This window comes from Selaginella moellendorffii, unplaced genomic scaffold, assembly GCF_000143415.4.
Source record: "Selaginella moellendorffii unplaced genomic scaffold, v1.0 SELMOscaffold_58, whole genome shotgun sequence".
Classification (NCBI taxonomy): Eukaryota; Viridiplantae; Streptophyta; class Lycopodiopsida; order Selaginellales; family Selaginellaceae; genus Selaginella; species Selaginella moellendorffii.
The window spans coordinates 490,652-518,377 of NW_003314319.1; the positions used below are offsets into that span (position 1 = coordinate 490,652).

At 50.3% G+C, this 27,726-nt stretch overlaps 8 protein-coding genes across 10 annotated transcripts; 3 read left to right on the top strand and 5 right to left on the bottom strand.

Annotated features, from left to right (window-relative positions):
- Positions 1-69: 69 nt before the first annotated feature.
- LOC112351212 (pentatricopeptide repeat-containing protein At1g09410, mitochondrial-like) lies at positions 70-2,861 on the top strand. 2 transcript variants are annotated; one of them, XM_024688653.1, is made up of 2 exons: positions 70-2,730; positions 2,778-2,861. In XM_024688653.1, the coding sequence occupies exon 1, from the start codon at positions 92-94 to the stop codon at positions 2,642-2,644; it is 2,553 nt and encodes an 850-aa protein (XP_024544421.1). In that variant the 5' UTR covers positions 70-91; the 3' UTR covers positions 2,645-2,730; positions 2,778-2,861. The 2 variants fall into 2 exon arrangements, with proteins under 2 accessions (XP_024544421.1, XP_024544422.1); XM_024688654.1 differs by having other exon boundaries at positions 70-2,724; positions 2,778-2,849.
- Positions 2,862-2,867: 6 nt separating this feature from the next.
- LOC9654942 (transcription factor MYB88) lies at positions 2,868-5,065 on the bottom strand (the record flags this gene model as incomplete). The annotated part of the gene is made up of 4 exons (XM_002983501.2): positions 2,868-3,156; positions 3,281-4,240; positions 4,453-4,917; positions 4,972-5,065. Coding segments are annotated over 4 exons (1,617 nt in total), but the record flags the coding sequence as incomplete, so codon positions are not given.
- A 3,457-nt stretch (positions 5,066-8,522) lies between these two features.
- LOC9655107 (polyadenylate-binding protein RBP45) lies at positions 8,523-10,695 on the bottom strand. Its single transcript, XM_024688657.1, has 6 exons — positions 10,142-10,695; positions 9,542-10,013; positions 9,390-9,454; positions 9,203-9,333; positions 9,047-9,143; positions 8,523-8,994 (listed from the first exon to the last, which is right to left on the bottom strand). The coding sequence occupies exons 1-6, from the start codon at positions 10,463-10,465 to the stop codon at positions 8,812-8,814; spliced, it is 1,272 nt and encodes a 423-aa protein (XP_024544425.1). The 5' UTR covers positions 10,466-10,695; the 3' UTR covers positions 8,523-8,811.
- A 221-nt stretch (positions 10,696-10,916) lies between these two features.
- On the top strand, positions 10,917-11,786 carry LOC9655108. Its single transcript, XM_002983409.2, has 2 exons — positions 10,917-11,371; positions 11,440-11,786. The coding sequence occupies exons 1-2, from the start codon at positions 11,049-11,051 to the stop codon at positions 11,672-11,674; spliced, it is 558 nt and encodes a 185-aa protein (XP_002983455.1). The 5' UTR covers positions 10,917-11,048; the 3' UTR covers positions 11,675-11,786.
- On the bottom strand, positions 11,666-12,974 carry LOC9654943 (polyubiquitin). The gene has a single exon (XM_002983503.2). The coding sequence runs from the start codon at positions 12,921-12,923 to the stop codon at positions 11,778-11,780; it is 1,146 nt and encodes a 381-aa protein (XP_002983549.1). The 5' UTR covers positions 12,924-12,974; the 3' UTR covers positions 11,666-11,777.
- Positions 12,975-16,084: 3,110 nt separating this feature from the next.
- Positions 16,085-20,823, top strand: LOC9655109 (protein argonaute PNH1). Its single transcript, XM_024688475.1, has 23 exons — positions 16,085-16,286; positions 16,348-17,049; positions 17,110-17,315; positions 17,376-17,525; positions 17,582-17,715; positions 17,770-17,876; positions 17,926-18,032; positions 18,081-18,219; positions 18,275-18,391; positions 18,442-18,549; positions 18,598-18,669; positions 18,719-18,841; positions 18,894-19,053; positions 19,109-19,230; positions 19,286-19,423; positions 19,471-19,616; positions 19,667-19,729; positions 19,783-19,846; positions 19,900-20,035; positions 20,088-20,161; positions 20,220-20,314; positions 20,383-20,414; positions 20,493-20,823. Exons 2-23 carry the CDS (start codon positions 16,354-16,356, stop codon positions 20,699-20,701), a joined length of 3,198 nt encoding a protein of 1,065 aa, XP_024544243.1. The 5' UTR covers positions 16,085-16,286; positions 16,348-16,353; the 3' UTR covers positions 20,702-20,823.
- Positions 20,720-22,880, bottom strand: LOC9654944 (ubiquitin carboxyl-terminal hydrolase 22). 2 transcript variants are annotated; one of them, XM_024688477.1, is made up of 3 exons: positions 21,919-22,880; positions 21,727-21,840; positions 20,720-21,659 (listed from the first exon to the last, which is right to left on the bottom strand). In XM_024688477.1, exons 1-3 carry the CDS (start codon positions 22,866-22,868, stop codon positions 20,855-20,857), a joined length of 1,869 nt encoding a protein of 622 aa, XP_024544245.1. In that variant the 5' UTR covers positions 22,869-22,880; the 3' UTR covers positions 20,720-20,854. The 2 variants fall into 2 exon arrangements, with proteins under 2 accessions (XP_024544245.1, XP_024544244.1); XM_024688476.1 differs by having other exon boundaries at positions 21,727-22,880.
- Positions 22,881-22,913: 33 nt separating this feature from the next.
- On the bottom strand, positions 22,914-24,569 carry LOC112351166 (pentatricopeptide repeat-containing protein At4g02750-like). The gene has a single exon (XM_024688513.1). It carries the CDS (start codon positions 24,567-24,569, stop codon positions 22,914-22,916), a length of 1,656 nt encoding a protein of 551 aa, XP_024544281.1.
- Positions 24,570-27,726: the final 3,157 nt, after the last annotated feature.

Here is a 27,726-nt window from a genome sequence, read left to right on the forward strand (position 1 = left end):
GAGAATTTACGGCGGTAGACTCCATTGGCGCGAAAAGTATTTTAAAATTTTAAACACAAAGAATGGCGGGATGGAGTTTTAGGGTTTTTTGATGCTTGGGGCGGTGGCCCCGGAATGCCTCGCGGAGGCGCGCATGTCATTTGGCAAGCACAAGGGCAAGCTGATGCTTGTGCTGCCGCGCCACTACCTGGAATCCCTCTCGGATCACGCCGAGGTGGGGCATCTAGCGAGGAAAGCGCTCCAGACCAAGTTGGCCCCGAGATCGCCGCTCACCAGGGTCGACATCGCCGTCAAGAACGATCTCCTCGAGGCCCAGGCGCAGATCCTCCGAGACTGCGGCAACAACAGGGATTACGCGGGCGCCCAGAAGGTCCACCGCGAGATCCTCGAGATCAAGGGGCGCGACGGCCGCGACAATGTCTACCTCGCCAATCTCCTCATCCAGGCCTACGGCAAGTGCGGCAGCCTCGACGATGCCCAGCTCGTCTTCGATCGCATCCGCGACCCGAATTCCTTCTCCTGGAACATCATCATCAAGGCCTACGCCAATCACGGCCGCCTCGCCGACGCCCAGCGCCTCTTCGATCGATCGCCCGTCAAGAACGTCGTCACCTGGAACGCGATGATCACGGCCTACGCCCAGAGCGGCGAGCTCGATCAAGCGAAGGATCTCTTCGACCGTGCGCCGCAACGGAATGTGATAACCTGGACGGGGATGGTCCAGGCCTACGTCCAAAACGGGCGCCTGGACGACGCGAAGATCCTCTTCCAAAAGATGCCCCAGTGTGATCGAATCACGTGGAACACGATGCTCCAGGCTTTCGCGGAGTCTGGCGATGTGGAAGAGGCCGAGAGAATATTCCACCAGGGCTGGGACAAAGACGTTATATCCTGGACCGCGATGCTCGGCGCATATGCCAACGCTGGGCAAATCACCCGCGCGAGAGATCTCTTTGACAGGATGCCCGAGAGAAATATCGTGACGTGGAATAGCCTCATACTGTGCTACTGCCAGCAAGGCAACCTGGTAGAGGCCCGGCGACTGTTCGATACCATGCCCATCCAGGACGTGGTGACGTGGACGACTATGGTACAGGCACATGCCCAGCGGGGGCATCTGGAGGAGTCGAGGGAATTATTCGAGGAGATGCCGGAGCGCGACGTCGTGAGCTGGACGGCGGTGATTGCCGCCTACTTCCAGGCCGGTGACGTGGACGAATCCGCCGGGTTGTTCTCGAAAATGCCCGAGAAGACCATAGTCGCGTGGAATACCATGGTCGGCGGGTATGGTGAGAGCCGGAGGCTGGAAGACGCCAAGTATCTCTTCGACCTCATGCCCGTACACAACCAAACCTCTTACTCGATGATGGTCCAGGCGTACGGTTTAAACGGCCACCTAGACACGGCAGAGCGAATGTTCCGGGATATTCCCGAGAAGGACAAAGTGTGCATCAACGTGATGCTCTCTGTGTACGCGCACAATGGGAGAATGGAGGAGGCAAGACGAATATTCGAGAGCCTCACGGAGATCTCGTCGTGGGCCGTGGCGGTGATGGCCAAGGGATATGCCGCCTCAGGGCATCTGGAGGAGGCTAGGCGCTACTACGAGCGCCTGCCGTACGACGACGTGGCGCTGGCCACTTCCATGATCCAGGCGTACGGCGAGGCGGGCGAGGTGGACATGGCGAGGGCGCTGTACGACACCGTGCCCGTCAAGGACGTCATCTGTGGCACCGCCATGATCGTTGCATTTGCCCAAAACGGGCATCTGGAGGAGGCCAAGGTCGTTTTTGATGGGCTGGTAGTACGAAACGTCATCGCCTGGACGGCCATGTTCTCGTCGTTTGCAAACGAGGGTTTCATCGATGAGGCGCGCTCCATGTTTGATCGCATGCCGGAGCGATCGGTGGTGTCCTGGAACACGATGATTGCCGCCTACGCTGAGATCGGCGAGCTCGAGGCCGTGATGGAGATCTTCTCGCAGATGCCGGAACGCAACTCGGTCTCCTCGAACATCCTCATCGCCGCGCACGTCCGGAGGGGAAATTTCGCCGCCGCGCAGGGCTTCTTCGATTCCATGCCAGATCGCAATGGCATCAGCTGGAGCAGCCTCATCGGCGCCTACGCGCACAGCGGCCAGCGCCGCGCCGCCCTGGATCTCTTCCACACCATGGCGCTCGATGGAACCCCGCCCGACGACGTGATCTTCCTCGAGGTGCTGGGGGCGTGCAGCCACGCCGGCCGCGTCGAGGACGCCCGGGAATATTTCCGGTGGATCAGCCAGGATTTCGAGCTGGCGCCACAGATCGAGCACTACCGCTGCCTGGTGGATTGCCTGGGCCGCGCCGGGAGGATCCGGGACTGCGAGGAGCTGATCGACACCATGCCCTTCTTTCCAGACGCCGTGGCGTGGATCACTCTCCTGGGCGCGTGTAGGGTTCATGTGGATGTGGAGAGGGGCGAGAGGGCGGCCGATCGAGCGCTCGAGCTGGATCCAATGCGCCCGGCCACGCATCTTCTAATGACACACATCTACGCGGCCGTGGGGAGGACCAAGGACGTCGAGAGGATCCGCCGGATGATGAGGATCAAGGGGATCAAGCTCCACGCCATGAATCTTGCCGAAAACCGGAGGTATCTCTAGGGCGGGAGTTTTAAAAAATTTCTAGCGGGAGTTTTCGCACATTCCGTTGACATCGCTGCATATTCCGTTATTCTTCGCGGGTAAAGGTACTTTTGAATTTTCTTTGCTCGTGGCTGAGTTCCATAATCAACAGATAGCCTGGAGAGAAACCATTGCGTCCACGGCAATGCTTTATTTTTTCTTCTGGCGTGGAGAGAAGGGTATTCATTGCGACAACGATATATATACAAACAGGTGATTGATTAAAGTACTCTATTTCGATAATTCTCGCGGAAGAGAATCAGCGAGTTCCCCGACAACTTTACAGATACTAGATGCAAATTCGGCCGGCTTCACAGTTTTTTTTCGCGACGATTTTGATCCTCTGGACAACGACCAACGCAAAAGCTTTTTCCTCGCAGTGAGTGCTGGCTGCTACCTTTTCTTCTTCTTCATCTTCTTCCTTATGATTGTATATGTCAACACAGTATGCTGGATTGTGCTTCTTGCATTCCAGAGTTGTTTGTGGATTGCTGTCACATGTTAGATATTTTGTTAGCGTTTCATATGCCAACTTTGACACGTTGCAGAAGTGCGGATGCAGGAAAGGTTTTTAGGAAACTCCTACTCCAAGGAAGTCATAGAAAGCCGTTTCACCTGAAACTTGCTGCTGCTGGTGTTGCTGGTGCTGCTGTTGGTGCTGCTGTTGAAGCTGGTGCTGTTGCTGCTGGTGGTCGAGGGAATGTCTTCCCAACCGCAACGCAGTACTCAGGTCACTGGTGTCAGAGTTTGCAATCCTTTTCCTATCGTGGACGAAGTTGGCGGTGGAAGATACGTTATGTGAGAAAAAACTTCGATCTTGGAGCTTGTAAGCGCTTGCTTCCGGCTGTTGGCTCATGAAAACACTGCTATTAGAAGTCTCCATTTCTTCCCGAACGTCAGGGAATTCAAATCCAGCTAAAAGCGGTGGGCATGCTCTCCTTTCTGCCGCATACGCACGTATCTTTGGTAAGTTGTTTCCTTTTGTCGGTGTTGCACTAAGCGAGCTGTTTGTACCTCCAGGAAAGGCTTTTGGATACTTGTAAGAATCCACTTGAGGAGGGCACAGAGAGAGGAGTCCTTTGAGCTTGGAGAATTCCCTGTTTGCCGCGGCCTGGTGGTGATAGAAACTGTTGTCGACACCGTGATCGTGAGAAGTATTGCCACCAAAGTTGTAGCACCCGCTATCTGCTGCTGAAGAAGACGAGGCAATGATGGAGTACTTGTGGATCCAGGCAGTGAGGGACTGAGCCACAGTCTGTCCGCCGGAGGGAAAGGCCTTTTTGGAAGACGTTCTGCGCGCCAGGGACGTCGGGAATTGGGACTTTCTAGCTCTAGTGATGCTGCTGCTGCTCGACGAGCTCCTCGACTTCTCCCGGAGCTTCCTCGCCATTATAACGTGCCAGTGGTTCTTGACGGCGTTGTCAGTTCTACCTGGGAAGAGCCTGGCAATGAGAGCCCACTTGTTGCCGTGGATTTGATGGGCAGCCATGAGCCGGTCCTCTTCTTCTTCGCTGAAGGGGCGCCGGTTGATCCTCGGGTCCAGCTGGTTAAACCATCGAAGCCTGCAGCTCTTTCCTGCACAGACAGATATCAGATGATGGTCAGCCAGTCGGGTCCGCATGTCTCTAGCAACGATGACTTTCGGGGAGTCCGAATTCTCCAGCGGTCAGTGCAAAGAGATGATCTTTTGGAGCGATGCAGTGATGCAAACTGGGATATCGTGAAACGGAGAAACGGGAGAAGATTGATGATATCCCCGGGGGATGCAGAAAGATTGTGTATCGTACCTGATCGCCCGTGCAAATTCTCCGCGATTACGTTCCAATTCTGGGGGCCATGGAGAGCAACCAGCTGCTTGAGCTTATCATCCTCGGCAGGCCGCCAATGACCCCGGGGATAGACAACTCTGGAAAAATTTCCCTCGCTCTCATGATCGGCCCCAGCTCCTCCCGAAACCAGCCTCAACTTATCCTCCGGCTCTTCCAGCGACTCAGCGTCCTCGACACCGCCAGCTTCTTCTTCTTCGTCGTCTTCGTCCCCATCGTCGTCGTCTTGATCCTCGTCATCCTGGTTGAGATATCCTTTCTTCCGCTTTGAGCTCCTCCGATCATCTCCTCTGTCATCCTCGTTGGAGCTGCTGCTTTGGTGACTACTTTGGCTGTGATCAGCTACCGCTGCCGCTGTGAGCAGGCCCAAGCCTCCATACGACTTAGTGGACGACGATTCCTGGCGGCCGGGAAAGAAGGAGCTCTCTGCCATCAAAGCTCTGAATTGGATGGAGGACAGGATGGAAGAAATTTAAGAACCTCTCCAGATGCTGCTGCTCGTGAGATTCAACAGTGACTGTCGCTCGTGGCGGCGACGCTTCACCGCCAGAAGAGAAGGAAAGACTGACACGGATCACTCAACAGCAAAAGCAGTTATTCATCTTCCCGGCTCGATCAGCGTCGACAAGCCAGGGGCGAGCAAGAAGAGTACTTTGATCGCAAATCTCCATCCGACTACCTACTGATTATAATGCGCCGGTGAGAGAAAAGCGAAGGGAATTTCTGGAGCATCGAAGCATCGAAGCAAGAACAACAGGCAGGTACTATTCCTTTTGGTTTTTCTTCTTTCCTCTTGTATATATTTCTTTAGTTCTGAATTTTTTTTTTTTCCTTTCGGTTGTTGCTGCTAGGAAATGAGGGAAGAAGGGAGAGAAGAGTTAGTCCTCATTCCACATCCGCGGTGGTGCGATTGTCGCCGTTTTCTAACCAACCAATTGACCCCGCAGCGGCACAAAAAAAAAAAAAAACCAAAAACAACGAGACAAGGAAGAAAGATAAGAAAGAAGGAGAGAAGCCCCACACCCAGGCAATTTATACTCCCGGCCAAGAACGGGTCAGAACAACACGGGATCTCGGTAATGATCTTCTTTAGGAGAAAAGTTTGATCTTTTAAAACAAGGTGAAAGCTTGGCTTGCTTAATAGTAATAGAAACGCTTGCTTTGCCTTGAGTGCCTTGTTGTTTGGCTGCCAAGTGTGACCTGTGATTGTTGAGATGTCACAACACCAGCAACATTACCACTCCAAAGAACCAAACTTGGGACACGCAACTCTTTCGCTCGTGACAGTGATATGTTTCTTGGCTGCCTTCTCCCTGCCAAAAGTAAAGTAGAAATCCCTCTCTTTGTGTGTTTATCTCCTTTTGTCTATGGTAGCTTCCTTGTCTCTCTCCCGGCCTGGTCCCGGATCGATCCCGCGACCCCTCCCCCTTTTGTTGGTGGCGTTTGTATTGTTGTTCGTCGCTGTCGCTGTCGCGGTCGCTGTTGCGGGGACCACGTCTGGCCGCTGCCGGAGACGGCGACCCCTGAGAAGCGAACAAGCGAATCTTTGTTATTCATGAGCTCTGTCGCGGTCGGAATATCCTTTGACTATAGTAGCACCTCTCCACATTTAAGAGAAGATAGATTGGATCCTAGAGATATCGTGATCCCCCAGCGTTTCATTGACTTGCACCTCTGCGAGTTAAAGTTGTAAGTTGTCCTCCTTTTCTTTGGCTTGATTTTTTCGTTCTTGACCCTGAGAAGAACAAAGAAAAATATCAGCGAGAGAAAGTCTTTTCAATTCCGAAAGACCTGTGCTGTTGCTGTTGCTGCTGCTCGCCACTGTTGCCTGATTGATTGATTGATTGGTATGTTCGTCCGTCGTATGTAATATAAATAGCCAATGCTGATCGATGCCCTCTGCTGCTGCCAAGTCCCATGGAGAAAGAAAGATATTGTCAATCAATCGAGATCAGCTAAGTAGGTGGTGGTGTGTAGTCTGCTTACCTCTGTGTGTGTGCGTGGCTCAGCTCGTTCTCTTATTCTTTTCTCGCAGAGGGACGAGAAGGACGGACGGAACAACAAGGACGGACGGAACAACAGCTCGTCTCTTTGATCATCGGTGCTCCTTTGCCACCGCTGTTAGGTGGCTGGAACTTTCTGTTATAATACCAAAGGACAAAGCGTGAAAGAAGTGAGAATCTAACACATAAAACTCTCATACCCGTGTGCAAACATCTTGTCTTTATTTGTTCCCCCTCGATGCTCAATCTCTCTCTCAGGGCCTCCATCATTCTTAATCATACTCGAATTCGTTTGAGACACACCTGCAAGATGGAAGACACAGACTTAATAAGTACCTCTAGATACTTACAGATGCAAGTCAAACTTGGAGCAAGTATCAAATCCCAAGCCAAATCCTCCCATGCCGTGCCGTGCCGTGCCGTGCCACTGTCCTTCGACTACTGTGCTACGCTTTCTCTTCCAGACAAACGATCAAACATCCCCTAGGTGCTTTACTTCCCGAGGTGGCGATGATCAATAGCAACCAGGAGGAAAAGGCTGCTTTATCTAACCTGGTAGCGCTAGACCCGAGCAATGCACGAAGAAAAGCCTGTTCCTTTGTGTTCCTTACCCTGGACTCCGGACTTTACAGCAACGGTGTTTAAAGCTGTGAGGTATGCCTATACATGTTTCCATGTCTCCACAACGTATATCTGGAATCCAACAACCAGCAACGAACGTCGTTAGTACAGGAAAATACAATGCACTGACGGACTGATGGAGAGAGAAGCGGGAAAAGAAACTTAGAAATAGCTGCAGATGATGCAACTTGGCCATTCTTTCCACACTGTCTCTACTGCACTGCAAGCAAGCTGAAGAAGACTTCACAGGCAGAAGCACTAGTTGTCCATCCCGAATCCCTCTCACTCTCTCTTTCTCTCTGAAAGGAAACTAAAGCAAGCAAAAAACAAATCTTACAGTCTAGGAAGAGCGAGGCCTTCGAAAAAGACCAACTTCCCATGATGAAAGGCTGGGTGTGTCTGCGCACTGCAAAGCCAGTACCTGTTTCGCAGACCAAGTTAGCGACGTCACACGTAAATGAAACATACATATACATACACCGGGAAAAAGATTAAACCCACCTTTCTGTAGCTCGTCCAGGAGTTTCGCCTGTAACGGAAAATGCAAAGGCCTGACGTTCCCAAATACGTCAGGCAAAGACAACTGAGCGACCGCTGCAAAGCCAGAAACGGACGAAGGCGGTGTTAGTTTTAATCATTCATTAGTTTCCTTTCTCTCCCGCTCTCTCTTCCTCTCTTTCTGGCAACTTTTTCTGTCACATTCAACTCAGTATGCAGAAGCGGTGAGGTGCAAGTAAAACAAACAGAAACTAAAAGAACGGAAAAGACCGGTTGTGAGAGAGGTACCTATCCTGCGATGAAGCAGAAACTTTAAAATGTCTAGTAATGACACAGTTAGAGCAATCATCACGCGCGCACTTGCTCTTACATTGATCTAGGTGATCCAAACCACAAATATGTTGCTGTCGAGTATGCAGAAGCCTGCACGCAAGAAAAAAGGATAGTGTTGCGATCTCAATAGATACACAAAGTCACTACCTCTTTCACTGCTGCACCGCTGCTGCCTGAGTGACGAAAATTACTAGTAGCTCTCCACGTCTCTACAAACACAACCACAAGAAATGAATAAAGCAATCAAACGCCCCAGAGCACACCAGGAAACTAGACTCGCCATGATTTGAGCAAACGTCGCCGGCGGAAGTACCTCACGCCAAAACAAACACAAACTTATCAGCAGTTGTTTCGCGTGAACAAGATAAAAAACACATCGACAACACAACTTGAAAATAAATTAAACGATAACCAACCCGCGCTCGTTTAACCTTGTATCCACGAGTACACTGCACGCAATGAGAAGAGAAAAGCGTGCGTTAGTATCCCGATAGATACACAAAAACAAGGTACCGTACCTCGTTCTCCTGCTCTGCTGCTGCCTCAACATGTCACAAACACAAAGACACCAGCTCCTTAATGCAAAGGTTAAGTCTATTAGAATGACTGCTGCCATTTACAAAGAGATGCAAATACATGGACTACAACTAGTCTGAATCAAACCAAGCAACAAAAGCTACCTCCTACAAGCACACCCTCCACTGCTAAGCTAAATCTATCACCTCCGCCCCGAATGATAAGGAAAAAAAAAAAAAGAGAGCACTGTACCCATCCCATTGATGCCCTCGAGCTCCAGTTTCTTGATGCGTCTGTGTATGTGCCTTTGATCCAGTTGGCGGAGTATGCAAGAATTTAGCTGCGTGAATCAGCTAACCTGCTGGGGATACGTTCCATACGCCTGTGGAAAATTGCCGTAGGCATAGGCTCCAGGATCTTGTGGCGGAGGGGCAAAGCCGTAGCATTCGTATCCTTGCCCATAGCCGTAGTAAGGACCGTTCCATTGGTTAAACTCTGGCTGGACCTGCTGTCCCCATGGCTGGAGTGGTCGCTGGTGACAAAGAAGTATCAGAACCAGATAATTAAGAGCCTCCGCGGCTTACCTGTTTGTTTGCAGGACTTCTGCCCCATGATAAACGAATCGTTTGCTGTCCTATAGTCGAGCCATGAAGTTTTTGTAAGGCTTCTTCAGCACTCGCCCTACACCACAATCACATGTTAAACTTGTGAACGACAAAAAAAAAACAGAAGACAATTACCTAGTGTAAAACTGGACAAAACCACAGTTTTTACCAGCAGGGATCTTGACGTACTGTATATCCCCAAATTGAGAGAAAACCTGCTTCAAATCTTCATCTTTGACACTGTGGTCCAGTCCACCGACGAAAACCTTCAGGAGGAGTAAAGTTTGAAGTCATCGCAACAAGCTAATTGAAAGAGTGTTACCGTAGTGTTAGATGGGTCATTGTCAGTTAGAGGTGGAACTCCAAAATTTTGACTCGGGTAGAAAACTGTTAAGGAGTTTCCGTCAGAAAGAAAAGAAGCGAATACAATGACATGAAAGAAAAAGTTGATAAGAAACATAAAAAAAAACAAACCTTTCGGTGGAATCGTTGCTAAAGATTTCTTAGGTGTTGCAGTACTAATCCTCATGGGACGAGTCGAGCAGTACACACCCGCCATTTCTGTCATGGCCCTCATCTTCTCGGCTTCGTCCCCAAACCTCACAAAGCCATAGCCCTTGGAGCGAGCGGTTGTAGTATCCATCACCACCTTTGCACCCTTGACAGACGAGTAGCGGCTTTGAAACGTTTCCTGCAGCATGTAATCTGTGACATCCGGCGCGAGGTCCCCCACGAAGATGGAGAAGTCCGGACCCTGGTCTGGCCTTCTCTCCCCGATCCCAAAACAGGCCCAGTTGAGGCGGAAGGCTATATCTGTCGAAGGCATTTGAGTACCATTAAAAGACTGAAGGACTTTCTCTGCAGTGCTATGGTTGGTAAACTCAACAAAACCGTAACCCTCTGAATATCCAGTCTGCTTATTGCGTATGACTTTGGCAACTTGTACCTAAATGCCAACCAAAGAGAGAAAAGGATTTAAAAACACAAGCCAAGCAAGGCATGGAACGTGAAAAAACGAAAGAGAACAATGCAAGCACTGTCAATGCACATTGCAAGAAAAAGAGCCTCTCTTACCTCGGAAGTGTGAGCAAAGCAGCTATAGAGGTAGCCCTCGTCCATCCAGTACTGGAGATCGCCCACCCAGAGCGTCTTGAGCTCCCCGTTGGCGTGCCCGGGGCTGTGAGCCTGGCCCTGCTTGAGAGGAGGCAGCATGACGCTCACCGGCGGCAGCATTTCTTGCTGTGGCGGTAGAATCCCGGCCTGTGAAATCCCCAGCTGTGGCGGCATCCATGCCTGCTGCGTCGGCGGCTGCGCTGGCGGCGGCGGCGGCGGACCCTGGTGCTGCTGCTGCTGCGGAGATTGAGCTTCCGGGGGAGCGTGAGGCGCCGGCGCCTGCATATTTCCTGGCGGAAGAACCCTAGCCTCGCCTTGAGAGAAAAACAAGAACCTTGGAAAGCTTCCGCGCCGTGGAGGGCCGCGCGCCTCTACGCCGTCTCCTCCTCCAGCGCCGTGCGAGCCAGCGGCATAAGGCCCTAACTAAACCCTAAAGCCTCCGCGCCCCTGGCCTTCCCAAGCTCCGGGAGAGACAGGGAGAGAGAGAGAGATGGAACACAAAACAGCACAAGGATAGAGGGAAATTCCAGTGGACCGCGGCGATTGGCCCAGGGTGGGCACGTGGCGCGCATCCAACAGCCAGTCCCAGCGGCACCGCAACGTCCGTTTGATCCGGCGGAGCGACGGCCGGGATCCGTCTGCCGCCACCCCGTGTCACAGCCCTACTTGGAGATATTTCCCCAATTTTGGCGGGGATTCGAACCCCAAACAGCCGAGTATATTCACGCTTTATCCTATTTCAACGGCCCAGATTTCCTCCTACAGCTGTCACCGTCGCAAGTTGCTGGATAAAAGGTTGATACTTTTACGAAAAAGGAGTGTGATTTTTTAAGCTATCTATTTTCGGGAATTAGGGTTCTTGCGAGCTATGGCGTTGGCAGCTTGCAATGCGGCTTGGGCGCCGCGCATGTCTCGCAAATTTCGGGTTTCTCGAGATCGCAGGGCCCGGGCAGCAACCGTGATGCACGGTTTCGCCCCAGATCTCGTGACTCCGGTCGGGCTCACGTTCAAATTTGAAGTGGAGGAATTGCCGCCCGAGACATCGCCATTTCACAGGAAACCTGGGGAGAAGAGGCCCATTCCATCGCCCGAGCAGACGCAGGATGGAGCTCAAATCGGAGCGCCCGTGGACAAGATCGACAGGCTCGACTGGACTGATCCGGGCGATATTTTCCAGTTTGTGGCCATCAGGTAAACAAACGACGAAGCACCAGAAAAAATATCAGCCTTATCGTTGCGATATTTACTTTGGGTGGCAGTGCCGTGTTGATATTCTTCTTTTGGTTTACAAACTATTACGTTCCCCAAGTGGTTTTCAAGGATGTGTTTGCCAAGGCCGAAGAGGAGCAAGAACTGGCCAAGCAAGAGGCCGCTAAAACCGCAGCTCAATCACCGCCATCGCCACCGCCACCACCAGAGAGGACGAAGATCAACAACAAGCGATACAGGACATTCAAGAAGAAAACGAAGGAACAAGTCGTGATAGACGTGTAAAATCAAGCTTGTTCTTCCATTCAAGAATTCGTGTAGAAGAAATCTAGTTTATTCTACTTCCTTGCTCGAATCAGTCAAGGAATTGTGAATACAAGCAAACTTTTCACTGCCCTCCACGAAGACGCAGAACCAAATGGAGCGTCGACTCCTTCTGGATGTTGTAATCAGCAAGAGTCCGGCCATCCTCGAGCTGCTTGCCAGCGAAGATGAGCCTCTGCTGGTCCGGTGGAATGCCCTCCTTGTCCTGGATCTTGGTCTTAACGTTGTCAATCGTGTCGGAGCTCTCTACCTCCAAGGTGATCGTCTTGCCAGTGAGAGTCTTCACGAAGATTTGCATGCCACCACGGAGACGCAAAACCAGGTGAAGCGTAGACTCCTTTTGGATGTTGTAGTCCGCAAGAGTGCGGCCGTCCTCAAGCTGCTTGCCTGCGAAGATCAATCGCTGCTGGTCCGGGGGGATGCCTTCCTTGTCCTGGATCTTGGTCTTCACGTTGTCGATCGTGTCCGAGCTCTCCACCTCCAAGGTGATCGTCTTCCCTGTGAGGGTCTTGACGAAAATTTGCATACCTCCACGAAGGCGAAGGACCAAATGGAGCGTCGACTCCTTCTGGATGTTGTAGTCGGCCAGAGTCCGGCCATCTTCTAGCTGCTTGCCCGCAAAGATCAAACGCTGCTGGTCCGGAGGAATGCCTTCCTTGTCCTGGATCTTGGTCTTCACGTTGTCAATTGTGTCGGAGCTCTCCACCTCGAGCGTGATCGTCTTCCCCGTCAAGGTCTTGACGAAGATTTGCATACCCCCGCGAAGACGAAGGACCAAATGGAGCGTGGATTCCTTCTGGATGTTGTAGTCGGCCAGAGTCCGGCCATCTTCTAGCTGCTTGCCCGCAAAGATCAAACGCTGCTGGTCCGGAGGAATGCCTTCCTTGTCCTGGATCTTGGTCTTCACGTTGTCAATTGTGTCGGAGCTCTCCACCTCGAGCGTAATCGTCTTCCCCGTTAGGGTCTTGACGAAGATTTGCATACCTCCTCGAAGGCGCAGCACCAGATGCAAGGTCGACTCCTTCTGGATGTTGTAATCCGCGAGCGTGCGCCCCTCCTCGAGCTGCTTGCCGGCAAAGATCAATCGCTGCTGGTCCGGAGGAATTCCCTCCTTATCCTGGATCTTCGACTTAACATTATCGATCGTGTCGGAGCTCTCGACCTCGAGCGTGATCGTCTTGCCGGTGAGAGTCTTCACAAAGATCTGCATCGTTCTCTAAAAATCAAAGAATCAAAGAAACCCTAAAAAATGAATCAAAGAACTGGTGAGGTTGGGGCATGGACGCACCGTTTATAAATACGCGAGGATGGAACAGGCGCCGTCGATTGGGGACGGCATCCAAGGGCTCCGATGCGACCGACAAAACTTACCGGCCAAACCAAGTCAATGACGTGGCCGCCTTCGCCGCCACTTGGAACATACTAGAATTTTCCAGGCTCTTTGCTTCCTCGCGGAAATTTCTCCTCCCAACTTGGCTGTGGAAATTCTTTTGCGATGGCGCAGAGGACACGCACTCAAAGCGAGATTCTCCAAACCATTGACGAAAAAGCAGCAAATCCATTCAAGCATAATCTTCCTGGGAATCAAACCTCGGATCTTTTGCTCGGGGATTCCTTCGTACCGCGGGTGACACCACCAAAAGATTCCATCTTAGCTTTAAGTCGGCTTTCCTCGAGATATTCTTTTCGCGATGGTCCGTCCACCGTATGCTTTGCATCGTTTTGTCATCCAAACGCACTACACCTTGTTTCCACCCCAGAAAACAAAGGGCATCGTCGCGCGGTAGAGCATCGAGCCCGTGACCTCACGAGGCCCACTCTCCTTGTTTGGCGAGAGAATCAAACTTAATTATGCGTAGTGTTTATCCATGTCAACCACGGGAAATCGAGTGCCAATCCTCTGAACCTAGCTAGATCTCGCAGCGGGGAGGACAAAATGAGGACACTTTAAGGTACAAAGCTCATCGCATTGGACGGATCGATTTTTGCCCCTTTCTCTTTGCAGGAATCGTGTGCCCCCAACCAGTTCTTTGGGTGTTGCTATTTTTCTCCACCCCTCGCTCTCATCAGTGCTGCTGGGTATGATGAGAGCTCTGTTTCTCTCTTTCAGCGAAAGAGGACCCTGGAGGATCTGCGACATCGTGATTGCAACGAGGACTATAGGTAGTGCTCCTCCCACACAAGTACACACCATACACGCATCTGTACGTAGTCGGCCATACGTAATGTACGTACTTCTTTTTCTTTGCATTTGCTCGAAATGGAAAGGAAAGGTGGCGCGGGTGATGGCGGTGGTGGCGGTGGCGGTGATGGTGGCATTCTCGCAGCTACGCAGCCAGCGCAGCCCTCGGAAATCTTTCTAGGCAAAGTAGCTAACACGCACAGAATTACGGCAGACACGAACCAGAGATGATTGCATCTTCTCAACGCATTACCGTGAGTGACCTAAACCCAATTCCAAGAACTTCCCTGTTGTCCCAATGCAAGAATCTCACATCACACACTTCAGCATATTGGACACACATACTAGGTACACACCATTTTGGTGCTTCCCCCCATCTCAAACCCTATAAGATAGAAGCCACGGGGTCGGGTCATTCGATCTGCATGAGCCGAGGATTTTTAACCATTCCGCCAAATTTTTCCTGCGCATTATTGCCCCGCCCCGAATCATTTAAAATCATTTTGCGAAAATCCCGCTGTCAGGCAAAATCCACTCCCTTCAATTAACCGCGCCACGAGCGCACACGAAACATATCCAAGGGTCTAGTTTGTACCCCGCGGTAAGAACTCCCGTTCCCCCAGTTCTGGATGACGGACGACGGACGGGCGCCCGTCAGCCGGGCAGCAGCACGCGGCACGGGCAAGCATGCGGCACGTCACCCTCGTCCGTCTTTTTGGTCCCACCTCGTCGCCGTGACGGGGATGGGTGGGTGGCGCCCGTCGCTTTTCCTTCCCGGGTTTCTGACAGGCGGCCGTCTGGCGAGCCAAGCGTATATACCGTATACTTCCGCATTGGGATTTTGCATGCAAACGAACATGCTGTTGCAGTAAATGGAAGGGTTAAATGCATATATACTTGCCATCTATGGGGTTCCATGGAATAATGCGCGCGAGGGCATGCGCGCATGAGCGCTCCATGAGCGTCGCATCATGCCCACCATGATGCATCATGTGATGGCGGCTGGCCATGCCATACGGTGCATGGGGCTCCGTGCTCCCCCCCCAACGTAGAGATCATGGATGGATGGGGTGGAGCCTTATCTCCTTTGATGATACCACACAACAACAGTGTGATCATCTAGAACTGCAAGGTTTATATTTTTTGCGGGCAATGATTGGTCCGGCGATCGTTAGGCAAAGCAAAGCAAGCACCAGCCAACAAGGCGTCATGTATAGGGTTCTTGTTTGCCTTCTTCTTCCTCGCGAGACAACACATCACATCCCACCTTACAACTTACTCCAGCGTCCGCAAGTATCAAAATGTTATTCCAGATCCTCAGAGATCGAGGGCCCACGTGTGCGGCGAATCCTCAACCGCCCAAACTCCGGATGCCGCCAAAACTCCCCACCGTCCCATATAAAGGCGTTGCATTCCCCTTTCGCTATTTCGGACCAAGATGCCCACCCAGGGCATCTGCTACGCTTTAAAAAGAGAATGGAGACATGGCACTGGAATATGCATACCAAGAAATTGTTACCGCGCGACACAAGGAGTTCACCCAAGGGTTAATATTTTACTTTTACTTTGAGGATTCCGAGCTCAGCGGGAATCGAACCGGCGGTCCCACTTCCAGTCCAAGAGGCCATAGGAAAGCCCGAGCGGCAGCAGATCTATCACCTCGCCAAACAAATGGTTGTTTATTAAGTTTGAGGAGGGAACCATATCTTTGGCCCTTGCTCTCACCTCACTCAATTCCCTTTGTAGTTTTCATTGCTTGTTGCCTGAGGCAGACTCCACAGCTCTTGTACTTAACACACGGCTCCCCAGGAATAAAGCTTATACATTGGTTTTGTGATGAAACGAGAGCACGGGATGCCACTCAAGTAAAAGTAAATTGGGCAAGTAATTACAGCCTGACCGTTACGGTGCTGACTGTGCCCTAGTATCGGCCACGTGGAGTCCCCCGACCCCTCTCTCCTTCACGGCCATGACGGGGATGGCCTTCACGACCCGTCACTATCCCGTGCGCCTGCCGCACGTGAGAGTGAAGAGGGAAGGAATTTCGCGACGGCCGCTGCCCGGCACTTCATGGAGGTGGAAGGGACGTCAAGCCCGTCTTAAGGACAGCCCGCCAAGCTATGGCTAGCTGTCCTCGAGTGTAGTGCGCGCGCGGCTTTCGGAGGACAGTGTCCTTAGCACTGTGAAAGGAGGAAGCCCCTTGTTGTTAAAGAACAACGGAGAGCTTTTACATGTCGATAGAAGAGGCTTGAGCGGCGTGCATTTTTTGCTTTATATCCAAGCTTTTAGCTATGGAGCTTTGAGCGAGAGCTAGGGTTTTCACTCTCGTAGACGAACGAAGCGCCAACGCTGTGCGACAATCGCGAGCGCGAAATTTCCAGCAAGAGCTAGGTGAGTTGCGATCGAGTGCTTGCTCCACTCTGATTCATAAAAGATTTTCCTGTCAATGCAGGTAAGAATGCCGCGCAGAAGAAAGACGCCGAAAGCGCCTGGGGAGACGTCCAGTCGGCCCGGCGACGAGGCCGACAGGCCCGATCCCTCGACCGCGGCCGAGATTTTCCGAAATGCGCCCGCGCCAACGCCCGCGCCGCGAGCGCAGATTGTTCCTTCTCAGCCTCCTCGCGCTGCTATGGGAGCTCCTCCGAGGCCTCAGGTCCCGCGAGGAGGAGGGCGAGAAGGCGGCGGGAATGGAAACGGTGGAAGATATGGAAGGGGTCGCGCTGGAAGGGGCTTTCCTCCTCACGAGCCCGGCCATCAGGCTTCTACATCGTCGGCGGTGGTGGCTTCTCAGCAGTCTCAAGCTTACTCAGTCCCTTACGGGATGGCTCCTTACTACGGCGTTCCTCCTCCAATTCATTTTGGTCAGATAGCGCAATTTCCTGGAATACCATACGGCCAGGCGCCTCCTCAAGCTCCTCCGTATGGCCACACCGGCGTGACAATGCCGTTGGCTGGGCCTTCTACGAGTCTCATCGAGGAGAAGCTGGGGAGCTTGCAAGTGCAGCCGCCGGAAGAGCCTCCTCGCACTCTTGTATCCAGCAAAGCTCTCGGTTTCCCTCGAAGGCCAGGCAAAGGTGTGATGGGCTCCAAGTGCGTGGTGAAGGCGAATCACTTCTTTGCTGAGCTTCCTGACAAGGATCTTCATCAATATGATGTAAGTTCGAGCTACTCGGTTGGTTTGTTCGAGTTTCTCATTGTTTTTGTGGTTTCACAGGTCACAATCACTCCCGAGGTTACATCGCGAGGGGTGAATAGAGCGGTCATGGAGCTGCTCGTGAAGCTCAACAGGGAGGCTCTGGGTCGCAGACTTCCCGCTTATGATGGAAGGAAGAGCTTGTACACTGCTGGTCCACTTCCTTTTCAGTATAAAGATTTCCAGGTGACCCTCCCTGACGAAGAGGACGGAACAAATGCGCCAAGGTAAGCTCCTTTTTACTCCTCGCTTGCGTTTTACAATAATCGCTTTGGTTCTATACACAGGAGGGAGAGATCCTTCAAGATTGTTATAAAATTCGCGGCACGCGCGGACTTGCACCATCTGGGAGAGTTTCTGGCCGGAAGGCAGCCCAATGCACCCCAGGAAGCTCTCCAAGTTCTCGACATCGTGTTGCGTGAGCTTCCCACTCACAGGTAGTGGTCTCCCATCAGTCACCGTGGTTTATATATTTAACACCTATTTTTTCAAGGTATTCGCCTGTTGGACGATCATTTTATTCCCCTGATCTTGGACGGCGACAGCCACTCGGGGATGGCCTGGAAAGTTGGCGCGGGTTTTACCAAAGTATCAGGCCGACGCAGATGGGATTATCGCTTAACATCGGTATGTGGTGTGCTGTTTTATAATGTCCTTGTTCTCAGCTAGATCTCTTGACAGATATGTCGTCAACTGCATTCATTGAGCCCTTGCCGGTAGTGGATTTTGTTGGACAGCTTTTGGGGAAGGATCTCAGTAGACCTCTCTCGGACGCTGATCGCATTAAGGTCTGATGGATGCAACTCCAATGCTGTGTCGCTAATTGTCATTCTACAGATCAAAAAGGCATTGCGGGGAGTGAAGGTTGAGGTTACCCACCGAGGTACAATGCGGCGGAAGTACAGGATATCTGGCTTGACCTCACAGCCAACGCAAGAACTCACGTAGGGCACACATTACGGTAGCTTTCGTGCTTCTAAAGCATTTTTCAGGTTTCCTGTCGACGAAAGAGGAACTTTGAAGTCAGTGGTCGAGTATTTTCGCGAAACCTATGGCTACACTATACGCAGTCCATCTTTGCCTTGTCTTGCCGTTGGTAACCAACAAAGACCAAACTACCTACCGATGGAGGTAAATCTTTTGTCTTTCGTGTGAAGTGGACGGACGCGTCCTTGGTTTGTCTCAGGTTTGCAAAATTGTCGAAGGTCAGCGCTACTCGAAGAGACTGAACGAACGGCAGATCAATAACCTTTTGAAGGTCACATGCCAGCGTCCCAAGGACCGTGAGAACGATATTCTTCAGGTATGCACGTCTTCTAGTTGGGGAAGTCTTATTTGATGCTGTTGTTGCAGACTGTCCGCCACAACGCTTATCACGACGATCCTTATGCGCAAGAATTTGGCATCCGCATCAGCGATAAGCTAGCTTCGGTGGAAGCCCGGATACTACCGGCACCACGGGTATGTCTTCCGAAGATCGTTAATTCAAGCTCTAACGTTTTCTGACAGTTGAAGTATCATGATACTGGACGGGAGAAAGACTGCCTTCCTCAAGTTGGGCAGTGGAATATGATGAACAAGGTTTTTGTGTCATATTCTGTGAAATCTATATTCTAACACTTTCTTTTAGAAAATGGTGAACGGAGGAAGTGTCAACTATTGGGCGTGCATAAACTTCTCTCGGGGAGTCCAGGATTCCATTGCACACGATTTCTGTGCTGAGTTAGCTCTCATGTGTCAGATTTCTGGCATGGTACTTATATTCACCTGATAGTCTCAGTCTGAAAACTTGCTTTTTTTATCAGGCGTTTACTCCGGAGCCCATTGTTCCCGTGCAACCTGCAAGGCCAGATCAAGTGGAGCGTGCGCTGAAAATGCTTTGTGGGGAAGTTCAATCAAAAGCTAAAGGGAAAGAGTTGGAATTACTCATTGCAATCTTACCAGATAGCAATGGTGCTTTGTATGGTGGGTGGTTGAAGTTCGTACAGTCGTTTGTGAACAGCCCGAGCTTTTTCTGCAGGGGATCTGAAGAGAATATGTGAAACGGATCTTGGGCTGATATCGCAGTGTTGCTTAACTAAGCACGTCTATAAAATGACCAAGCAATATCTGGCTAACGTTGCTCTGAAAATCAACGTCAAGGTATGCTTTGTGAACGCGTGAGGTTTTGAAGAGTGAAACATTTCGAGTGTTGCAGGTTGGTGGGAGAAACACAGTTCTTGTAGATGCGCTTTCGAGGAGAATACCGCTTGTCAGCGACATTCCGACGATCATATTTGGTGCGGATGTCACTCATCCTCACCCTGGAGAGGATTCGAGTCCATCGATAGCTGCGGTATGCTGCTTTTCCGCTACAGTCGTGAAACTCAATTGCTGTTATAGGTTGTTGCATCGCAAGATTGGCCCGAGGTGACGAAGTATGCGGGATTAGTTTGTGCTCAAGCACATCGTCAAGAACTGATACAAGATCTCTACAAGACCTGGACAGACCCACAAAGCAAAACTATAATGCACGGTGGAATGATCAGGTACGAAGTTTATTTTGCGTACAAGGACTTCTTAAAAATGTGGTGTACAGGGAGCTGTTGCTAGCCTTCCACAAAGCGACGGGAAGAAAGCCGCTGAGGATCATTTTTTACAGGCAAGTAACCGCATTTGAACGACATTATTTACATTGAATTTTCATTGCCACAGAGATGGAGTGAGCGAAGGCCAGTTTTATCAGGTTCTATTACATGAGCTTGATTCTATCAGAAAGGTAAAATTCACGTCTTCTCTCCGTTGCAGTTAACTAATATGTTTCTACTCTAGGCGTGTGCATCTTTGGAAGGAAACTATCAACCTCCGGTGACTTTCGTAGTGGTCCAAAAGCGACATCACACACGGTTGTTTGCAAACAATCACAATGATAGGGAGTCGAGAGACAAGAGCGGCAACATCCTTCCAGGTTTGTAGGAAAGTTTGTTCAATGTGCTTCACAACTAAAACGCTTTTGCTAGGTACTGTGGTGGATACGAAGATCTGTCATCCCACGGAATTTGATTTCTACCTCTGCAGTCACGCTGGAATACAGGTACGAAGGCACAGCGTTAACCTGATTGAGGCTGATGGTCGTGACTGCGACCCTACAGGGAACTAGTCGGCCGGCACATTATCATGTGCTTTGGGATGAAAACACTTTCACGGCTGATGGTTTGCAGTCATTAACGAACAACCTATGCTACACGTAAGTGCAAGGACAGTCTTGTCTTGAGGCTCACTTCAAACTCTTTTTGGATGTGTACTGTTTTGCAGATACGCGCGCTGCACGAGATCTGTGTCAATAGGTGAGTAAGAACTGTCTTTCCTATTGCTTGGATGCTAAGACTTCGTTTTCTCTCCTCTTTTTTATTCTTGTGTTCCAGTGCCTCCAGCATACTACGCCCACTTGGCTGCATTCAGAGCAAGGTTTTATATGGAGCCAGAGACATCGGACAGCGGATCTCTGACTAGTGGAGCCGGACCTGGGAAGAGTACCACGACTGGCAGCTCGGGATCACGCAGCGGACGCACTGGTGTCCGGCCACTGCCGCCAGTCAAGGATAACGTGAAAAGCGTTATGTTCTACTGCTGATATCATTGTCGAGGTCGCTTTGTTTTTCTTTTTTCATACTTTTCCTTTAGTGCTACTACCTTCGTCCTCGATAGGGACGTGTGTGATTTTGTTTTGCAATGCAGATGTTTAATTCTCAACAATCATCGGTTTTGAATCTCTTGAGTGACTGATCTAAGCCTGGACAGCGTCCGCCAGGAGAGAAGTGTATCCTATCTTCTCGTCTAGTACTAAGTTTGGGTGCTGATTAAAGCGTTCCGGAATGGTGGTGCTCGACTCGTCCGACAACGTTCTCTGGACGTAGTAGAGCATGTAAGCTTGCGTTGCTCTCACCACGCTTTCGCCAACCCTTGTTATCCAGGCGTCGTCGCACTTGTACCACTCGCCCCCCAGGCGGAGATAGGCAACGTAGTGGCCACCGTCGAGCTTGCCAGAGTGACTGACTACTGCAAAAAGCTCAAACTCGGACGAGGGACTCGTACTACCGCTATCGTTGTCACCGCCAAGCTCTCCTTTTCCTTCTACAAAAATGAGCCGGTTGCCGTGCCTGAGCCTCGCTATCGACGAGGAGAGGTAGCAAGCCATGTCCAGCGACAGTGGGAACTGCACGTATGTGTCCACCTTGCGGTAGTTCTTGGCCGAGTGCTCGAATCTCTTGACGTGGAAGCTCAGCACCACCGGTAGCTTTCTCACTGACATTTGTTTCACGGCCTCCTGTCTAGACTGACACGACTCGCAGAAGAACCTCTCGCTGCTGCTCAGCCTCTCCGGCCTGGTAAAGCGGTCCAGGCAGCCCAGCAGCGTGGACGAGCTCGCGTATATCTGCTTCTCCAGCGCCGTCGACTCCAGATCCAGAGAAATGTCCACGCAGGGATCGTTCTTGGTAGACGTGAAGCCGCATGCCGTGCAAGTTACGTCCGATCGCAGCAAGCCGAAGAAGACCCGATGGACAATGCAGCGGCACTCGGCGTCGTTCCCCCTGTGCGTAAGAATCAATCAAAGGTGAGTTGAGTTTCTATCTTTGTTTATCGCAAAGCTTTGCTTACTTGCGAAGTTCAGGCTGCTGCGAGTTGGCGTGGATGCCTTCCACTGCCGAGATAAAGAAATCGTGCGCGTCCTGCTGCTCGTAGCCTGCCAGATTAGCAGCGTGTTGCCACCAGCTGTTCAAGAAAGAAAAAAGAAAGAGGTACTTTTCATGAGAGGGGAAAGAAAAAGAAGAAAAGAGCTCTTTCACTCGCCTGTAGAGGAACTGTGCAGGGCTGTATGGCGTCCGGTCCCCGGAGAAAGCTGCCGCGAACATGTCGTCCATGTCGCATCCAAGGCAGACTTTGCTCTGGCAGGCAGCCTTGTTGTGGCGGTGACCGAGAAAGTAGCTCCGGAGAGGCGGCGTGTGGAGCAGGGCCTGGAGCACCGAGTTCATGAAGCAAGTGCTGCCCATATTGGTGAGGCCCCGGAGTCCGAGAGGAGCGGCGCCGCGCTCGAGCACAAGCGGGTCCTTGGAGCTCGGCTCCCACGGCTTGTACTCGGCCCCTCGGTTCCTCTTCCGGCTATACACGTTGAGAGGAGGAGCCGTCCTCCCGTTGGAGAAAGAGGTACACTTTGCCAGAGAACTAGCACCTTTACCACCATCGATTCTATCTCCGCCACCACCGCCAGCGTTTCCATTCGTCCTCCCGTTCGAGAAAGAGGTATGCTTTGCCAGAAGGCTGGCACCATTTCCACTATCTCCGCCACCACCATCACCACCACCGCCAGCGTTTCCACTCCCGCTACTTACGACGCTGTGCTTCTTTCCAGCCTGAGCGCACACGACCACCCAGTCGAAGTCGGCGTCGTAGACTTGATCGTTGCAAATGCAGCAAAAGAGCTCGGCGCGGTCAAGATCGATGGCGAGCTCGTGGCCCGGGAGCTCCAGCGCGTGAGATCGAGCGTGGCTGGAGCTGGAAGAGTAGCAGCTGATGGTGAAACAGACGAGGCAAGCGTAGAGGCGGCCGTGGGACTTGGCACAGGACGCGCACCTGGGGACTGGATCCTCCTCGCAGCTCAAAGTGCGCACGCTGGGCCGCCCCGGTGGGAGGACGACGATGCATCGCTGGAGCACGCGGAAGCCCCGGGTGCTGTGCTTGGATTTGTAGTCCACCAGGTGCTCGCAGGGGCGATAGGATGGCGACGACGATTTAGTCGCCATGGCACACCATCGAGAAAGTTCTCGCGAGGAGCCCTAAAAGTAAACTTACAAGGACTGGTATTGCAAGAAGCACGACTTGTCTCCAATCTCCAGCAGCCTCCCGGCCGCGCGATTGCCACGCTCCACGTCGCCGTAGCTCCTACACGCGCCCAGCAGGCTCGCCCACACAATCTCGTCCGGCGCAAAGGGCATGTTTTGGACGAGCTCCTCGGCGTCGGCGAGCCTGCCCGCCCGGCAGAGGGCGTCGGCCATGCAGCAGAAGTGGTCCTTGGATGCAGCGATGCCGAAGTCCGGGGACATGGAGCGGAAATGTCTCAGCGCGGTGTCTAGCATCCCCGCGTGCCCGAATCCGAGCAAAATACCCACAAAGGTGATTGCATTCGCGAGGAAGCCCTCGAGACTCATTGTGGAAAAGAGTTCTGCCGCGTGGGAAATATGCCCCGAGCGGGCATTTGCTGAAAGGAAAGCATTCCATGAGGCGACGTCGTGGTCTATCATTTTTGTAAACACGGCTCTGGCTCTTTTGAGATGCCCGAGGTGGGCATACGCTGCTAAAACAGCGCTGCAGGAAAGAAGCTCGACCACTGGCATGAGGTCGAGCATTTGCTGGGCTTGTGCCAGATGCCCGCTCTGGGCAAAGTTTACAACCATTGCTCTCCACGACAACAGTGTTCGCGCGGGCATGATATTGAAAAGCTGCTGTGCGTCGCCGATTCTCCCAGTTTCCCCGTAAGTGATTACCATGTAGCTGCAAGAGATTGCGTCGTGCTTTGGCATGAGCTCGAACGTCGTGCAAGCTTCGGACGAATGCCCAGTTTCGGCAAATGCCGCTAAGAGTGCGTTCCACGAAAGCACGTCCCTCTCAGGCATGCTATCAAACGCGATCTTGGCTTCTACCATCAGACCTTGATCCACAAAAAGTTTTGTCATCGCATTCCAAGAAATTATATCCCGCTCGGGCATCAACTCAAACAGCGCCCGCGCCTCTTGTATATGCCCATTCTGGGCATATGCTTGGATCATTGCCGTCACGGAGACGATCGTCCTCTCCAGCATCAAATCGAATAATTGTTTGGTCTTTTCAATTTCACCGCAAGCCGCAAGTGCCACAGCCACTGCTGTGGAGCACACTGCTCCTAGCTGGGGAATGCGATCTAGTACCGCCCAAGAACGCTCCACGTGCCCTTTCCCGGCGTACATCGATGCTAATGCGTTCCACGCGACGACGCTTCGCTCCGGCATAGTGTCAAAGATCGTCTTTGCCTCTTCGTCTCGAGAGTTCTCTGCAAATGCCTGAAATACTGCGGTGAAAGAGACCACATTCCAACTCGGCATAGCCTCAAACACGGCCATTCCAGCGTCCAGATGCCTGTTTCGGGCATATCCCAAGATCATGGTCGTGTGAGAAATGATGTTCCTCTCCGGCATCTCAAGGAATGTTCGCTCCATCTCTTGCGTCATTCCGCCCCTGCAAAATGTAATGAGCATTGCGTTCCATGTATCGACACTTTGCTGGCTCATCTTGTCGAAAGTACGCTTTGCAAGCTCAAGATGCCCTGTTTTGGCATTTGCGGATAACAAAGATGTCCACGTGATGACATTTCGATCTTTAATTGCCGAGAAACAGTTCCATGCTTGCACAATATTACCCCTCTGTGCGTGCCAGGTAAGCAGTGCATTCGATGCTGAAGTGCAATGCATTTGATTCTCATGGCCTTCTCTCTCGTACACGCTCCAGAAGCATATGCCAGAAAATTTGCTAGATGGCAGCAACTAGCTGCTCAAGATTGCGTGCTGCTTTGAGGAGAAGATCTACATAATAGCCTTGGATCAGATCAGGCAAGTTTCTCCTCACTCACTCTTTTTGACTGAATCCATGGCTCGATCTTGCAAGATTATCTCCAAGGATATCCGTGAAGATGCTCTCGTCGTCCTAGAACAATGGCATGGGCTTTCAGTATGTTTCTGTCTTTTTTTATCTCGTTTTAAATTTAATGAAAAAGCTTTTAAACTCCAGTTATATTTATAGGGAAAACATTAAATTTTATATATAAATTTTATTGTATTTTAGTATTATGGGAAAAAGTCTCTATCCCAAGTGATTTTAATACACATTAGTGGAGATAAAGAGAACTTTTGATTATCCCTAACAAGTATTTAGATTTATACTTTTTATTTAGATTGTGTTGGTCGAATCTCTCTTATTTCTATAACTTTTTCATTTCTTTCTCTTTTAATTTTTTTTTTATATTCATCTTCATAGCAGATTAATATATTCATCTTTTGATTTTAGAGCAACAATTGGTGCAATTACTTAATGCTATATGGATGCAATTAATAAAATAGACTCAATTAATGGTAGCATTTATAGCATATGGTATAGCTCCTCTTGCTCTTGTTATCAATTTTGGATTTATTTTATAGGAATCTTAGGGATGTTGTGTATTATTAGTTCAATTACTTTATAATGATTGCCACATGTCATTTTTGGGATGATGCTCAATATCTGTATAAATTCTTTACATATTTCCAAGAGTGGTACAATGGTTTTCATGTAGCCTCTCATGTGAATTGAAGCCTTCTCCTAAACATCTTTAAGTGCATATTTGGATATGTTGATGATGATGATGCCTTCCAACAACCATTTTTGTCTTTGGTTGCTTAAGTCAATTATGCAATTTAATATTCACATTTTAAAAACTTTTACTTCTTGCTAAGCCAAATATGTTAAAATGGATTAAAGTAGGTATGTTATATCTAACACTTCGTCAAGGTCTTGTGTATATACACTTGCCCCAACCACTCTTTTCATGATACTCTTTCACTAACACAACATTATAAAACATCACCTCTCCCACTTATAATTGATGTCATCCTTGGTTTTGACATTGAAATTATCACTAACCCCATGCTTGTTTTTGGAATACCATTAAGGGAGTTCATTCAATGTTTACTTTTTAAATTTGGTTTTACAATAAGAGGTCCACTATTATCATTTTTGTGTTGGTTGAGTTCATTAAGTGTTTACTTTTTAAACTTGGTTTTATAATAAAAAGTCCACTATTATCCTTTCTATATTAATTGATACAGTTTCAAATAACAAATGTACACATGCGTATATATGGGATGTGGACTTAATTATATATATGGGTGATTTCAAGTTCTAATAATTACAAGTGGTGTCAAATCAAGCTTTTAACCTCATTGGTGTAATCTAGATCTGTAGATGCCCTACAAGACAAATGACATGCCCAATACAAATAAGTACAATTTTTAAAGGTTAATAAAAATTAAACTCATGCTAGTTACTTTGATACCATATGTAACATATTTTATCTCTCTCCTCTAAAGCCAATTGTAAGGCAATTGCTTAATAATAAAGCCTTTAATATTTTATCCTTATTTATCCTCCAAGGCTCCAAGAATTCATGGATAGTATATTTAAATTTCATCTGTAGCACACATGGTTTTTACCCTTTATCCTATAGTGATTTACCATATGCTAAAACCACAAAGCAGAACCTAAACCTTCCATATGCCACATGTCCATAGGATAGTGGTGTGGAACTTGAGGTTCAGGGCTTTGTGCCACATGACAGATGCCACGTGTCACATGCCATGTGTCCAAAGGACAGTGGTGCGGAACCCGAGTTTCAGGGCCTTGGGCCACTGAATGAAGGGACGGTGCCAAACTCCCAAACTTGGAGCCAAGGAGTGACAGAACCGAACCACGGAGCAACTCCCGAGCATACAGCCCAAAGAGCGAAGGGACAGGAGCCCAGAGCAACTTGGAATAGTCCTGGAGCAACCAGCATCCTAATGCCAAGACCAGCACGCAAAACGGAGCCAAACAGAGTCTGGCGCTATTTTGGCATACCGGTGGCTTAACGTGAGGACATGGGTACTCCACTAGCTAGCATGGAATGGAGCTTGGGCTTAGACCCAAGCCGGACGCAAAACAAGGACAGGCACGCAAGCGGGAGCTAGACTATGCCTCAGGTTGGTCGGCCATGCCCAACCTACCCACTATCCCTACTATACATTTGGAACCCCCCATAGCCCCCCCCCCCCCTTGAGGAACACACGCTTTGGGCTTTCACCCCAAGCCTCCCTTAGTATCAGGAGTTAGTCTCTGGGACAAGCTTGAAACTTACTAAATATGAAATATCCCTAGATTGTGAATTTGGACACGGGACAAACACCATTATGTTCAGGACGATCTCTACATGCCATAGATATGCCAGATGAGCAAATCTGGACACTTTCCATAAATAGCATCTGGGGCGAATTGAGACTAACACAAAGGGCATGATAGCGAGGGTGTTTGGCAGACACGGTAAGCTATCATTTCGCGATATTGAGGGACTAATCTCAATACGCAAGGGTTCTTGTCAAGCCAGTGCAAGACAGAGCAAAAGAGAACTAAGAGCCAGGCCGAGTATGCTCAGCTAGAAACACATAGGAGTTCCTACCTTATGTCCATTTGGCTAAATACAGGTGATAAGCCTAGTTTACTAACACTTGAACAAGAGGGGGTAATAAAGGGAACCAGCAATACCGACCTCCTGCCATCGTGGCAGTAAGGTAAGAGTGTCCATAAGGACTAGCCAACAAGTAACTTTCGATACCTGAAGTCATATGCGTGACACTCTCCCCCCCTAGGGAAGATCGACGTCCTCGTCGATGCATACTCGAGTCTAGAATACCGTCAAGGAAACAATTCCAGAAAAAGTTCACGGTACTCACACTATGTGAGAAATACACCGACTTAAATGAGTTAAGGGGTAACTTCTTTGTCTAACGCGGATGCGCTACCAACTCAGACACCTTCCGGCCATCGCCGACAAGGAAATGACCA